At 46.1% G+C, this 15,147-nt stretch overlaps 1 protein-coding gene across 1 annotated transcript in view; it reads right to left on the reverse strand.

Annotated features, from left to right (window-relative positions):
* The window catches only part of HS2ST1 (heparan sulfate 2-O-sulfotransferase 1), a 159,289-nt gene that overhangs the window by 30,655 nt on the left and 113,487 nt on the right, over positions 1–15,147 (reverse strand). The window contains exon 2 of the mRNA XM_047785391.1: positions 2,688–2,926. Coding sequence (XP_047641347.1) covers positions 2,688–2,926 — 239 coding nt within the window. The remainder of the gene's footprint in view (positions 1–2,687; positions 2,927–15,147) is intronic.

Consider the following 15,147-nt stretch of genomic DNA (forward strand, 5'->3'; position numbering starts at 1 on the left):
CAGGCTAGGGTTCGGGCACTAATTTAAAAATTATTCTCAAGGCATCTAGTCCAATTTGAAAGTTTACATTTAGGTGAAGCTTATTAAAGTGGCATTCAAATGGTATCTCATCCGTCAGGCCAAGGCAGGGGAGCAGCTGCTGTGACTTGTTTGAAGAGCTGCTTCTATGCAGAACCAGGACCAGCAGACAACGTAGACGCAGGACACAAGGACGCCTTCGGCACATAAGCCCCGCCCAACTAAGACCAGGTGTTGAACGCCCAGCTGACATCATTTTCTTCCTTTTTCTTCTTTTTTTGTCTTTTTAGGGCTGCACCTTCAGCATATGGAGGTTCCTAGGCCAGGGGTCAGACTGGAGCTGTAGCCGCAGCCTACACCACAGCTACGACCATGCGGGATTCGAGCTGCGTCTGCGACCTACACCGCAGCTCACAACAACGCCGGATCCTCGACCCACTGAGCAAAGCCAGGGATCGAACCTGTGTCCTCATGGATGCCAGTCAGACGCGTTTCCGCGTCACTGAGGGGCGCTCCCCGCGGACACTTTCAAGTGTGTCTGCTAGTGATGAAGGCCCGTCTCCCGCTCTGCCCCCCAAGACAAGCTTTATGTGCTGTGCACCACGTAATCTATAGTTGCCTTATGACAGTGTCGAGGCCTCTTTTCTGGTGTGTGGGGTGGGGGAGAGCAGGCGGGGGCAGCTGTTGAGAGGAGAACAGAGGTTCTATCTCATCCAGACACAACCGGGAACATCTGGGCAGTGCTTTTTTATTTCTTCATGAAAAAAGGAAAAAGGTCAATGTCCCTATCAGGGAACTGGTAGCTGCCAGACACCCCTGTGATGCTGGACACAAAACAACTCTAAAAACTGAACAAGCTAACTTTATTTTTCAACACTACTGAATAAATCTAAAATAGGGAAGCATTAAGAAATGCTCCTCTTAGGTCCACACACATTCTGAAAAGCAGTCATGCAAACAGACTTAAAATCTACTACCCGCTGTATAAAAACGAATCATTTAGGATACTGGCCTTTGAGATACACGCGATTACATAATGAATAGTTTTCATGACCCACTTAGCTAAATAAGTTCACGTTTCTTCTCATTTTCAGAAGAGGTCTTTGATTTGGCTGACCAATGCAGATTTGGGGTCCCATAAAAAAGAGTAACTGAGGCTGCCACAGAGGAGCCAGGAATTCTATGGCAGATGACACGCCATATGCCATCGGCCTCCACAGGCGGCTCTCCAGCAAGAGAGCAAACCCGATCCCGTGCACCAGCGCCATTCTCCTGCTTCAGTGTGGGGATTGCAGGTGTGCTACAGTCAATTCGGACAACACACGCCCAGGTCTTAGTTTTGGTTTGTTTTGCTTTTTAGGGCCACATCCACGGCATAGAGAAGGTCCCAGGCTAGGGGTCAAATCGGAGCTGCAGCTGCTCGTCTACACCACAACCACAGCAACACCCAATCCTTAACCCACTGAGTGAGGCCAGGGTTCGAACCCACGTCCTCATGGATACTAGTTGGACTCGTTTCCACTGAGCCACGTGGGGAACTCCAGCCTAGTTATTTTTAAACAGCTAAATACATTCTAACTATATGACTACCCCAATTACCTTTCTCATAAGCTACCCCAATATGGTATTTGAGCCTACATAATATTTTCAAATATTATCTTTTCTTCTCATGGGACCGATTCCCATTCCCTCCATATTTATAGAAAAAGAACTTTATTTATAATTATAGTCAGAACTCCAAGAAAATATCTGAAACTACTGCTAAAGAGGAGAGTGAATTTCAGCTTATGATATAACTTCCTCTGCTTAAAACCATTCCATAAAATTATCTATCCACCTGTTTATCTAAAGATTCCTAATAACTTAAAAGGCATGATTATGCTAAAAGTACAAGCCATCATTCCTGCGCTCCAGAAGTTTAGAGCTAATACTTATATAAATTACAGATAAGATGAAATTCAGGAGCCTTGTCACAAAGCTGAGCCATACAGAATACATGTATTCATCAAATAAAGCTTTCTCCATCATAAATTGAGAAAACATCCTGATTTTCATTGCAGGGTACCTGCTAAAAATATTTCCCATTTTTAAAAGGCATCGATTGTCTCATAAAAAATTCAAGCTATTATTCATTTATTTCACAAATAAATACATAAAAAAAAAGACATACACACATCCGACTGGCAAGGAGATGCACCAAATACTGTGACTATAAAATTATAGGTTAAGTTTGCTTGGACTTTTCCTCCAAGAAACTTACACTTCATCGGGATCGGCATGCACAGCCTTAAAACGCCTTAGCTCCTTGAGATCCCAAATACGAGTGAGGAAGTGTCAGGAAACAGGTTTTTTAAATTTATTTTTAAATAAATTTTTAATGATTTTTATCTTTTTCTATTACAGTTGATTGACGGTGTTCTGTCAATTTTCTACTGGACAGCAACGTGACCCAGTCTCTCTCACTCACACACACACACACACATTCTTCTTCTCACATTATCCTCCCTCACGCTCCACCACAAGTGGAGAGATAGAGTCCCCTGCGCTATACGGCAGGCTCTCGCTGCTTCTCCGCTCCAAAGGCAACAGTTTGCACCTCCAACCCCGGACTCCCAGTGCCTCCCCCCGCCTCGCCAGGAAACCCTCAGCATCCCGTCCGGGGGCCTCACCTGGTCCTGCAGCGACATCACGGGGTTATTTTTGGTGGTGTTGATGTGGAGCACGTGGTACTTGTTCCTGGCGCACAGGTCATAGGCGATGTTGGTGAAAGAGGTGCTCGCCGTCTTGGGGACTCGGTTATAAATGATCACCAGGTCCTCGTCCTCGTCGAAAGCTGCCTCTTGCCGAGGGCCGTCCATGGTGTGTCGCTGCTCGATCTCTCGCACCTCGTGTCGTGCGATAGCCCTTTCTGCAAAGAAAAACAGACAGGAACTCCGTTGTAAAAGACACCAAGGAAGTTACGAAGCCCACGTCCAGTTCCCCGAACAAAGTTTCCCTTGAATTTAAAGAGTCGGGTAAGAGCAGCTGAAGAAATGTTTTGAGGACCCAAACGTCAGCATTCCCTCGCAGGATAAAAAACACAAGCACGCCAAGAACAAAAGGACGGACAGTCCTCGAGCCCAGAGGCCCGCGGACCAGAGTTCTCCGCGGAGTTCCAAGGTCACTTTACACTCTAATAAAATTTCCACAGCCTGAAAGAATCCCCAAACACATAAAGACAGATGGCCTGGAACACTAAACTCCACAGCCGAAACAAGTACACGCCCAGAGAAGAAACCACTTGGGCCTTAAGATTTGAAATGTGTGACTCAGGATGCAGCTCTTCTGCTTCATCAAACTGCAGCTGGTGTGACCTCAGGTCCAAGAGTAGAAACACCACCACCAGAAAACCGTTCTCGTCTTGGGGCTGCGGTACAGGTACGTCCTGGCGATGCTCCTCCCTTCAACTCGCCGGTTCCTCAACTCAGATCGCCGTCTGCCGATCGGTTTGGAAAAAGCAGTTACATTTTACGTTCTACTGTTTTCTATGTAATACCAAATTCAGCTTCAAATATTTTAGAATAAAGAAGCAAGAAACTGAAAAGGAAGAAATGAGGGAAAAATAACAAGACTGCAGATTACTGTGCACAGAGACAGCTGCTCACACGCAGCAGGCACAGAGCAAACACACACGTGTGCTCACACGAGGCGGGCACCCTCGCCAGAGCTCTGTGCAGGCGACCTTCGCTGCCTGGACTCTCATTCATTCCTGCCCTACTGCAAACCTGCCAGGTGAACCCCTCAAACCTCACACTGGATTTAATCATCACTTTCAAGGGAAGCATCATCCAATCGCTGGAACTAGGTCAAATCTCTCTCTCTCTCTCTCTCTCTCTCTCTCTCACACACACACACACACACACACACACACACACACACACACACGTGTTGTACAAACACTCTTACTACACGTCTCAGACTTACTGCAGTTGCAATTTTACCTTACATCTGTATTAGCATCTGTCTGCATGTTGCCAACAACTGAAGAAAGTGACAAGAAAAAGCAATGTGGTAAAATTACAATAACAAGTTCAGGCTGTCTGACTGAGCCTCCTAAATGCTGGTTCAGAAGGTACGGCCACCACGTTACAGAGTCTGCTCTGGGCTGAGGATGCGCTCAGGAGACTTGAATTCAAGTGCCAGGCAGCCGGCTTTCCACAGCAGGAAGAGAGGCACATCTGTGCATGTATATGAACCTTTTTCTTGGGGGAGAGTTGGTTGGGAATGTGGGGACAAAAGAGATGGGACACGCAGGAGATGGTATGTGGATACTCGGGCATGCAGGTCAAGTGGTGGGAATAAAGGTTCGTGCAGAAGGAGGACGCCTGGGAAAACCAGGGGATGCAGCCACCCAGATCATGCAGAATACAAGGCGGGAAGGAGACCCTCCACTTCGAGAAGAATCAGGAAACACCAGCACTTCAGGGTCAAGAGCAAAAGACAACCCACAGAATGAGGCTAAGAAGAAACAGGAAGAAAAAGGAATCAGGACAGACTTTTGAGACGCACGTACCACATGTTAGAAAGCATGTTTTTCAAACTGACAGCACTTTCCAGAGGAATCTATACCTCATGGCCATGTTATGATGCTACAAGAATCTCCATCGGTCAACTATAATAAAAAACTTTAAAAAAATAAAAGCATTATCAATTATGATATTCTAAAAAAATTTAAATTAAAAAAGAAAAGAGGGAGTTCCCGTCGTGGCGCAGTGGTTAACGAATCTGACTAGGAACCATGAGGTTGCGGGGTCGGTCCCTGCCCTTGCTCAGTGGGTTAACGATCCGGCGTTGCCGTGAGCTGTGGTGTAGGTTGCCGTGAGCTGTGGTGTAGGTTGCAGACGCGGCTCGGATCCCACGTTGCTGTGGCTCTGGTGTAGGCCAGTGGATACAGCTCTGATTCGACCCCTAGCCTGGGAACCTCCATATGCCGTGGGAGTGGCCCAAAGAAATAGCAAAAAAAAAAAGAAAAGAAAAGAATCTCCGTAGGACTTGCAAGCTGTCTCAGATTAAATTCAACACGCATTTATGGAGAGCCTACGCATATTACTGTATTCAATAATTTTAAAGGAATCTTATCTTCCAAACCACCTCCAACTGCCACCATAGTCTCTAACTGTTGACACTGTTATGTCCACGTGGCCTCCTTTTTCTCCTGAGGGAAGTAAAACAGGACTGTTCTCGTTTAACCAATAGACGGGTGAGAGGTTTCCTACAGCAGCCCAGATACACATGCAATTACCTTTACTTTCAATGGCTAAACCCACAACCAACAAGGCTGAGTTTACGTTCTCTAGTTTTTCTGACATCACGCATTCGGAAGAGCAGATTCTGTGTGTGATTTTTTAAAAAGAAGTAATTATTTAGCCTGTAGATTTTTTTACTTTTTAAGGTGCTGAAACTCTAGCTGGAACATGAAGCTAGCATGTTTTAAAATTAATCATCCTGCTTGGCTCATTATGTGTATTAAATTATAAGAACTGTATATGTCACATAATTTTAAAAATTCTTAAATTATGAAAAGGTGAAAATTTAGGTCACACTCTTCCTGAATCAAATAATATATTTATATGCATTTTCTATTTTCAAATGTTTTTACTTTGTTTAAACAAATAAGACAGTTATTAATACAGCATTATGTTTAAAACGATATAAAAGATAAAAACTGTGGAATACTAAGAGAATTATTAATATTAGTTTATAAACTCACATCTCACTTAGTTGAACAGTAACAGCAGCGACTGTTAATGGTAAACTCTTATTTCTTTCCTCTTGTGACATTTAAAACCAGTAAGGATGTTTGCAATATAGCCATATTCTTAATTTAGTAACTATGCAATAGTTTCATTTTTTTTTAATCACAGAGGTGCTGCACTAATTAGTATAAGTTGAGACTCTCCTAAATCCATGGGGACGCTTCAGCAGTTACCTAGAGAATGTAGGCAGCGGATTTAAAATCCTAAAGACGCATTTCGAAGCAAGGTTTGAGCCATGAATTACAGAAAATCTGTTCCGCAAGCTCTTCCAGAACCATCACAAGACGAACAGGCCGCAGCTGACTTGGGGTGCAACCAGAGCCATGACGTCACAGGCAGGCCAGGCACCGCGGGACGCATCCTGAGGGGACCCTGAACGGTGTGGCACTTCTTGTCCTTCTAGGCTCCTGCTGAAGAGGGTACGCCGCTCAGCTCAGAGAGCTCTTCCGTGTGGCAGTTATCCGCACACTCAAGCCTCTAAAAAAGCCATTCCGAATAGCAGTAATTACCTACTTCTGCACTGACAGGGCATTAAAGGCTTATTTACAGAAAGAATACAATGAGCAAGCTGAGTGTAAAACACCAACCTAAATGCAACACAGCATTAAAGTTACAAAGAGGCAGGCATTAGATTACAGCAAAAAAATGATGAAAAGGGAACTGAGGAAGAGATTTTTAAAAAAAAAAAATCACACCGTATCTTGAAGTGACTAGTGTCTTTAATTTGTTTTTTAACAGTAAGGTTGTCATTTGGGGGAAACACCTTTTCTTTTTTTTTTTTTTTCTTTTTGTGTTTTCTTGAGCCGCTCCTTCGGCATATGGAGGTTCCCAGGCTAGGGGTCTAATCGGAGCCGTAGCCACCGGCCTACAGCAGAGGCACAGCAATGCGGGATCCAAGGCGCATCTGCGACCTACACCACAGCTCACGGCAACGCCAGATCCTTAACCCACTGAGCGAGGCCAGGGATCGAACCCACAACCTCATGGTTCCTAGTCCGATTCGTGAACCACTGAGCCCCGAAGGGAACTCCCACCTTTTCTTCTTGATTTTTTTTTTCTTGGCCGTATCCATGGCATGAGGTTCAGCCCTGAGCCAGGAATCAAACTTGAGCCACAGCTGTGACAACACTGGATCCTTAATCTGCTGAGCCACCAGGGAGCTCCTCTCCTTGAACATTTAATTAAATGTTCCATGCATTAAATAATTTAGATAGAGAACTAAGTTTTGCATTCATTACAAATTAAAGGTCCCATGAAAATAATCTCTTCCTCCCACCAAAGCTTATTTTGTGCAATGGCCTCAGCAGGAAATAAACGTTCATAAACATTCAAAATGTGTCGTATTTCTGTGTTGTGGATAACACTTTAGGATTATAGGCATAAAGAAACCCAGTGAATGGAGAAAGGGCAATAAAATTGCCTTGCCTTAAAATACCGAAACTTCCGCATGTTAAAATAAGAAACGCGTTGTTGGAGAAGAGGTAAGCAAGGCACCAATAAAAGGCAAAGGACAGTAAGAAAAAGCGACCGAATTTTATTATCCATAATCATAGAAAAAACACATAGAAATTGACTAACGATCCTGACACTGCAGTAAATAACAGTGATTTCTAAGAGATTTATAAATGACAAATGCATAACAGAACAGAGCAAAAGGAGGCGCTGGTGGCTGATAACGATTTTTGGGTCACGGTCAACTCCTCTGAGAAGATGATGAACACCGAGGAAGGGCTTGGAAGGGCTCTGGAAGGGCTTCCTCTGGGAGCCTAGCCAAGGACGGGGGGCTGCACGGCCTCAGCTGAATTACTAAGAAAAAAAAGCTCCTAGGACAGCAAGACCTGACAGCAAACTGCTTAAAGGCATTCGTCCGGATGCTGAAAAGAGACTCCTCGGAGGGGAGCCCGCAGGGACAGACATCGGAGGGAGGCGGCCGTGCTGGCGGGAGGTGGCTGCGGCCCGGCGGGACCCCGGAAAGCAGCCCCCGCAGAGCCAGCCAGACACGGTCAGCCCTTGGAACGTGGTGCCATCACACATCTGCAAAGCGGATCCCTAGCACTTCTGGGGATGAATCCTGAGCTGCGTGAACCCTCAGACACTCTTCTGAAGGGCACCTTATTCCCATAAGACGTGCACGTGATGAGAAGGCGGGAGCAGGAAAGCTGTCGCCGCCTGTGTGAGTGAGTCCTGTCCCAGCACCGCGCGCGGAAGGTGCTGGCCCGTCGCACGCACCGAGCCTCGTGGAAGCAGGGCTTAGTGGTCCCGAGGAGCTGAACAAGCGGGTGTCTGACGGTGGACACCATCCCCCGATGAGTGCCTTCAGCCTGGACGGGCCTCCGCCAGCTCGCTGACAGCGGGAACCCACGACAGGCGGTTCCACGCGGAGGACGGAAGCCGGGCCCTGAGCACCCGGGATGTGCTCAGCCAGGGAGGCACGTGTGGGCATCAAGACTTCCATCCGACACACGAGGGCTGAGAGCCCCGCCACGTCAAGGAAGATGGTGAAACCTACGTTCTGCCGTTTCTCCCACGGAGGTCAACCGAAACCCCAAACAGTATACACCCGACGACACATACGACTCTAAGAGAAAAGCAGACCGACCCGTCCGGGTCTTTGGGACCCAGGGAACAACACAGCGGCGAGTTCCTTCGCTTCTCTTTAGCCTCATAAATCCCACACTTGCAGCAGCAGACGCCAGCACCCCAGAAGCACACAAACACAAAAAGAAACCCAACGAGGCCTGCCCGCCCTTTGCCAAAGCACCAGAAACGGGACAGCGGAAGACGACAAACTTTTCGGACAATACTCACTCTGCTTTAGTCAAACTCTGCAGAAAAACCCGTGGCCTCGCTTTCACAGGCAGACGCCCCCCCCCCCCCCCCCCCCGCCACGAGGCTGAGATCAGTGCCACAGACCCCGGACGGAGTGAGCCCAGGTCCAGGAGCCAGACAGGGCTCCACCCCGGCGGCAGGCAGCAAGGCACCTCCCCCGTCCCTGAACACCTGCAAGGACCAGGATGTCCCCTCCACGTGGCAGTGATGAGAGGCCCCTTCCCTCCCCCCTGGGGGATGTCAGGACACCGAGAGAGAGTCAGGACCTTCACCTCGAGCCCAGGTGCTGGCGGAGGCCGAGTGGGGAAGCTGGACTTCGGCCTCCACTCGAACAAAGCCACTCCCCTGCCCCTGCCAGGCAGCATGGGAAGAAGTCAGCTATGAAGGTCAAAACAGAAGGTTTAAATAAGATCCGGCGTCTCCAGAGACAGAGAGAGCAGACGCTGGTTACCGCGGGAGGAGGGAAACGGGAGGAGCCACGCAGGGCGTGTGTTATGAGCTTGTGTGAAGTCAGGTGTGCAGGGCAGGGCGTGTGTTACAAGCTTGTGTGAAGTCAGGTGTGCGGGACGTCTGGAAACCTGCAAAGCACTAGGGAAGTTAAAGACTCTTCCACTCAGTTTAAAAAGAAGATTGGGACATCCAAGTTTCAAACTGTACTCAACACAGCAAGATCCAAGGGAATCTCAGACGCAGTGAAAGGTAATCAAGAAACGACAAGATCAAAGGACAGAGACGCCAGAATTATCAAAATGTAAAGACGTCATGATCCAACTGCTCTGATGAACAACTACAAACAAGCTGGAACCCAAATGGAAAACAGAAAACCTCAGCAAAAAGGCTAAGTAATGACACAGAACACACGAAGAAGGACGACGTGGGAATTCCAGAACTCAAAAAATAAAATGATCAAGATAAAAAATTCAGCCAATAGACTCAAGAGCAGAATGGGAAGGAAGGAGACAAATGCAGTGAACTGGAAGATAGAAAAAAAGGAAATGACCCGATGATTAGAATAACAGTGAGAGGAGTTCCCTAGTGGCCTAGGAGTTAGGGATGAGGGGTTGCCAGTGCTGTGGCTCAGGCTCAGTCCCCGGCCTAGGAACTTGCACAAGCCATGGACTCGGCCAAAATGAATTAAATTCAGTAACAGTGAGAGAATATACCGGGGGTGGGAAAACAACAGAGCCTAGGGGAACCGTGCGAGACGAGAAAAGATCTCACACGGGTGTCCCGGCGTCTTGGGAGGGAAGAGAGAGAGCAGGGCTGAAAACCTGACATCTGACAGGAGACATAAAGATTCAAGATGCTGAACAAACTCCAAATAAGACAAATCAAAGCCATCCATAACATGACACTTCATAATTACGCTTCCGAAATCTAAAAATAAGGAAAAAATCTGGAAAGCAGCGAGAAAAAAACGAAGCCGTACTGTAGAAGAAGGCTGGAGGAACAGCACATTTCTCATCAGAAATCATGAAGCCCAAAGGAACGGTTTTCTCTATACCCAGAGAAAAGCATCTTCAAAAATGAAGGGGAGCAGTTCCCATTGTGGCTCAGCAGTAACAAACCTGACTACTATCTACGAGGACGCAGGTTCAGTCCCTGGCCTCGCTCAATGGGTTAAGGATCCGGCGTGGCCGTGAGCTGTGGTGTAGGTTGCAGACACAGCTCAGACCCCGCGTTGCTGTGGACGTGGTGTCGGCCGGTGGCTACAGCTCCGATTCGACCCCTAGCCTGGGAACCGCCGTATGCTGCGGGCACGGCCCAAAAAAGAAAAAGAAAAAAAGAGGGGAAAATAATTCATTCTCACATGAAAGAAAACCAAGATACTTTATTGCCAATAGATCTACCCTAATATTGGCTCAAATAAGTTCTTTAGCAGAAAAAAGAAGGAATCTTAAAACATCGGAAAAAAAAAGGAACAAAAAATAAAAAGAATAAATATATGGGCAAGGACAATGAACTCTCTCCTTGGCTTTAAAAGCTGTTTGACAGATAAAGCAAAACTTACAACACTGTGTGATACAATTTTAAACGTATGTAGAGGGAGTTCCCGTTGTGGCTCAGTGGTTCACAAACCCGACTGGGAACGAGGACGCAGGTTCAATCCTGGCCTTGATCAGTGGGTTAAGCATCCTGTGTGGCTGTGGCTGCGGTGTCAGCCGGCAGCCGTGGCTCCGATTCGACCCCTAGCCTGGGAACCTCCATATGCCGCGGGTGCAGCCCTCAAAGGACAAAAAATAAAAAAATAAAAAATGTATGCAGAGGAAATCTTTCAGACAATTATATTGTAAAGGGCAGATAGTAAAGGGACGTAGATGGAGGTAAAATTTCTCCACTCCACTCTAACTGGAAACCTGACAACAGAGCAGGTGTGACAAGTGGTATTTATTTCTCTGATGTAACCTATCTCATGGGTGCTTTCAGAACCGTGAAAAAAGCTACTCAAGGACATTAACACTCCAAAATATTACAGATAAACCAAAAGGTCCTGAGCTCGCGTCCCCTCAGGACCACACCAAAATCACAATTATTTACAGACCAACCATTGATGAAAAAGACTGGACCCCATCCGAAAAGATCTCCCACCGGCGAAGTTGTCGAGATGGGACCACCCGAGACGGGCAGGAGAAGCAAGACCCCCACCCTGGGGTGGGGACCCGCGGGCGGAGAACAAACACAACCTAGACGTCCTCCCCAGGGCACGCGGGGTCTGAGCCGCGCGGCCCGGGGTCCTGCACCAGGAGGAGGAGCCCCAGAGCGGAGGCTGCCTCTCGGGGAGCCCGAGGGCCGTGGGGAACAGAGGCTCCCTCTTAGAGCACACGCACCGCCTCGCTGCTCCGGAGCCTGGGCTGCTTCTGCAGTAAACCAGGCCCTGACCGCGAGAGCCTCGCAAAGCAGCAGCAGCAAAGGCACGGGCGAGAGGGAGCTCCTTCCACCACGAGGCGTTCTGGCCCCTCCCTCGAGCTTGCCAACCTCGGACCGTCTCTGCCCCCGCCCCCACCCACCAGGCTGTCTACTGACAGTGATTATCAGAAAGAGAAATTAAAGAAACAGTCCCACTTAAAATTACATCGCAAAGAATGAAACACCTAGGAATAAACTTACACAACAAGGTGAAAGACCTGGGCCTCCAAGTGCCAGGGCTTTTCCAGACCCCTGTAGATACATGCTTTACACACGCACTACGTCTGTGCATTAATTATACTGATTCTTAACGCGCGTGAAAATACACTGCAAAATAAAAATCAAGTTTTCTTTACAAATTTCACCTCACTTTGTGAATTATTACTAAAAACACATTGGTTAATGCTCTAGGGAAAATCCGTTAGATAAGAATATTAAAGTAGCTGTTAAATATCCCATCAATCCCATAACCACCCAGACAAGTCTTTTCTTTTTATTGCTAAGGTTACTAAGTTAAAGGAATATGCAGTATATTTTACTTAATATACTTGCCCAATTGATTTTAGCCTTTTAGAGTCACACAAATTTTAACATGTGAAATTCTCATGTTATAAACTTCCTCTATGATCAATCTGAGAAATGCACTAATCACCCATATGAAATAATAATACCGTTAACAGCGAACACTGAGTTCTCACTCTGTGTTTTAAATACATCGTCCACTATTTGCATGATCTGCGTTGTGTTTTATATGCATTATCTCAAGTTTTGATTCTTCAAACAACCCTAAGAGGCACTATTATTATTCTCATCTGAGGAACTCGAGTCTCAAAGAAGTTAAAGCATCACGCCATCACCCACTGAATCCTAGCGTCAGGACACGGTCCCAGGCCAGCCTGACTTCAGAGCCGGCTCCCCAAGGCCCTGGTGTCTGAGATTAGCCTCCTTCTGTGTCAGGAAGGGCAAGAGCTACATAGCTAAATACAGCGTGATATTAGAGAAGCACCAATCTTTTTTTTTTGCAAGAAACTGTTTTTAAATATAAACTATTATAGCTAAAAATCATCAGTGAGCTGAGGTCCACATTCATTCTTTACATACGTCAGTCACTTGAAATGGACACTGATAGAAAATGGGGTGACATCTGACATGTCTTTTTCTTTTCTGAGGCTCTGGGACATCTCAAAACACCCCCAACACCTCTTTACATGCTCCTCAAGTGATCTATTCCTTTTTAAGTTTCCATCTCATACACAATCAAACAAATGCCAACATAATAAATGCCATAACAGAGAATAAAATACTTCTGAAACCAAGAATTGAGGTAAAAAACTTATGGGGAAAGATACACGGGATGAGTTGAGCCTTGAAAAGACGGGGTTGGCTTTCAAAACATACAGTTGGGTCATATGGGGGAAGCCACGAAAGCCTACGGAGTGGCTAAGCTGATAGTTAAAGACACTAGTATAATTTAATTATAAAAGTACTGAACAACAGTAGCGTGAAACAGCTAAAAAAAAAAAAAAAGACAATTGTAGGCCACACTGATAAAGACATAATTATCACAGTAACAACTGTTCCATTTATGAAGCCTTTATTAAGAGCCAGAAGCAACGCTGCTGTGTTTAAAGGAACATAATTTCATTTAATTCTTATAATAACCCTATACCTATTACCTCTAAGGTAACAACTGGAAATGTAGACTCTGATTCGTTACAGAGATTTTAAGAACAAAGGCAGAATCCAAACCTTCAATCTGATCCCAAAGTCGATATTCCTGTAACTACAACGCGGTAATTGCTGTCTTAGACCACAGGAAGGCATGGTTCCTGAGACGTCTATATTTATCACACACAGGGAATATTACGTATCGTTTCAGGCACGCACAAAACATAGCGTGCATTCAGACTGGGAAGGAGCTGGACGGACCACGCCGCACAAAGAACTGTTTTAAAACCCAGGGCACTTAGAGCAGAGAAATTCCACAAAGGTACGAAAAGTTAACGTGGAAGTTTGAAAAGTTCTTGTGGAAAGGAGCCATCCCTGTCCTAGCGCTAAAGCAGAAGACAAGGCGGACTCCAGCCCAAGAGAGGACGGGCTCTTCGACAACCAGCAGCGCAAAGGAAAGGTCTGTGCACGTTGCGGGGAGGAAAGCTCTCGGTCTCCAGAGATAGACGCTCACCTAGAGGCTGCATGAGGACCCCCGCCCCTGCCCCCGCCCCGAGATGGGGGGGGAGGACTTCTGCTCTGATGAGAGCTCTGGGGTCAGTCACCACTAGATGAGCTCCGTGACCCATTTCCTCCTCCAGCGTATAGACTGTTTTCAAGGATTCTGTCCACCTAGCCTCTAACAAGGTAGGAAAGAGCAGAAATAAAGACAGACGCCGGCCGGAGACAATTAAGCAAGAAGAGGGGCGGAATGCCCACCACTCTGCCTATCATCCTGTCTTACTCAGTGACACAGATGCGGCTTGAGCCCCTTGAGAAAGGCAAGACATACCTCTCATGATTACAGCAAAAATTCGAATTAGGAGCAGACGCACACAGCACGACGCGGCTTTAACTAATGAGCACGTTGTGATATTGATACCCGAGTTCTTCCCATCGGATTCATTAGCTAATTCCGTAGACATTTACTGAGCACCTATTAATTTATAATTATTGCATCATGTCCTGGAGATAAACCTAATCTCAGAGTGTTTGGCAGCTCAGCATTATAATAAAAGTTTATAAGGTGCGATGGTGGCCCCATAATTGGGTCGGTTAGGAACGGATTCAGAGATGCTTGAGAAAGATGCTTGAGAAAGGCTTTCCAGGAGAGGGAGAAGCTGAGCAAAGCCCTTGAAGACACAGTACCACGTGTGCATTTAGACCCTAAAAGTAGTTCTTAAGAAGCTCGGAATACGGGCGAATGGGCGAGGGCAGAGTGAAGCACAGGCAGACAGGTGGGCAGAGGCCTAAACACAGCGTCTTAATCACCATATGGGAACATGACAACAGTTCTCAAACGTATTCGTCTCAGAATCTCTCTTTATACGGAGAGATTATAATTAAAAATTAGGGACTCCTAAGAGCTTTTGTTCATGTGGGTGATACCTACCAATATCATATCTGAAATGAAAACTATAAGGCTCAGCAAACATTTGTTAATTCAAAAATAATAATGTAGTAAAACATGTTAGCATAAGTGACATCGTTGTGAATATATTACTTTTCCAGGAATAGTTTAGTAAAAAGAGTGACTTTTCTTACATTTAGGCATATTTTTTGAAATGTCCAGCTTAGTGGAAGTGGAGTCTCCTATCTGCTTCTCCATGCAGAATGCTGCCATGTATTATTTGGGTTGCTGTCTAAGACCATTGGACCTAGACTTTATACAGATCCACAGCTGGAAAAAGGAATATTTCCATAGCCTTTTCAGATAATTTTTTGCCACTACACTAAAACTCAACAAGTGCTAGTTTCTTAAAGGCTAGTTGTAATGTGATATAAAACCGTATTAGGAAACTTTCTATACAAGGTTACAATGATCTACCTTGAACCATCATTTGGAAAACACTGGTTTATGGAGTTCTGTAGACCCGACAAATGTTAAGCA

The sequence above is a fragment of the Phacochoerus africanus genome, chromosome 6 (genome assembly GCF_016906955.1).
Source record: "Phacochoerus africanus isolate WHEZ1 chromosome 6, ROS_Pafr_v1, whole genome shotgun sequence".
In the NCBI taxonomy this organism is placed as follows: Eukaryota; Metazoa; Chordata; class Mammalia; order Artiodactyla; family Suidae; genus Phacochoerus; species Phacochoerus africanus.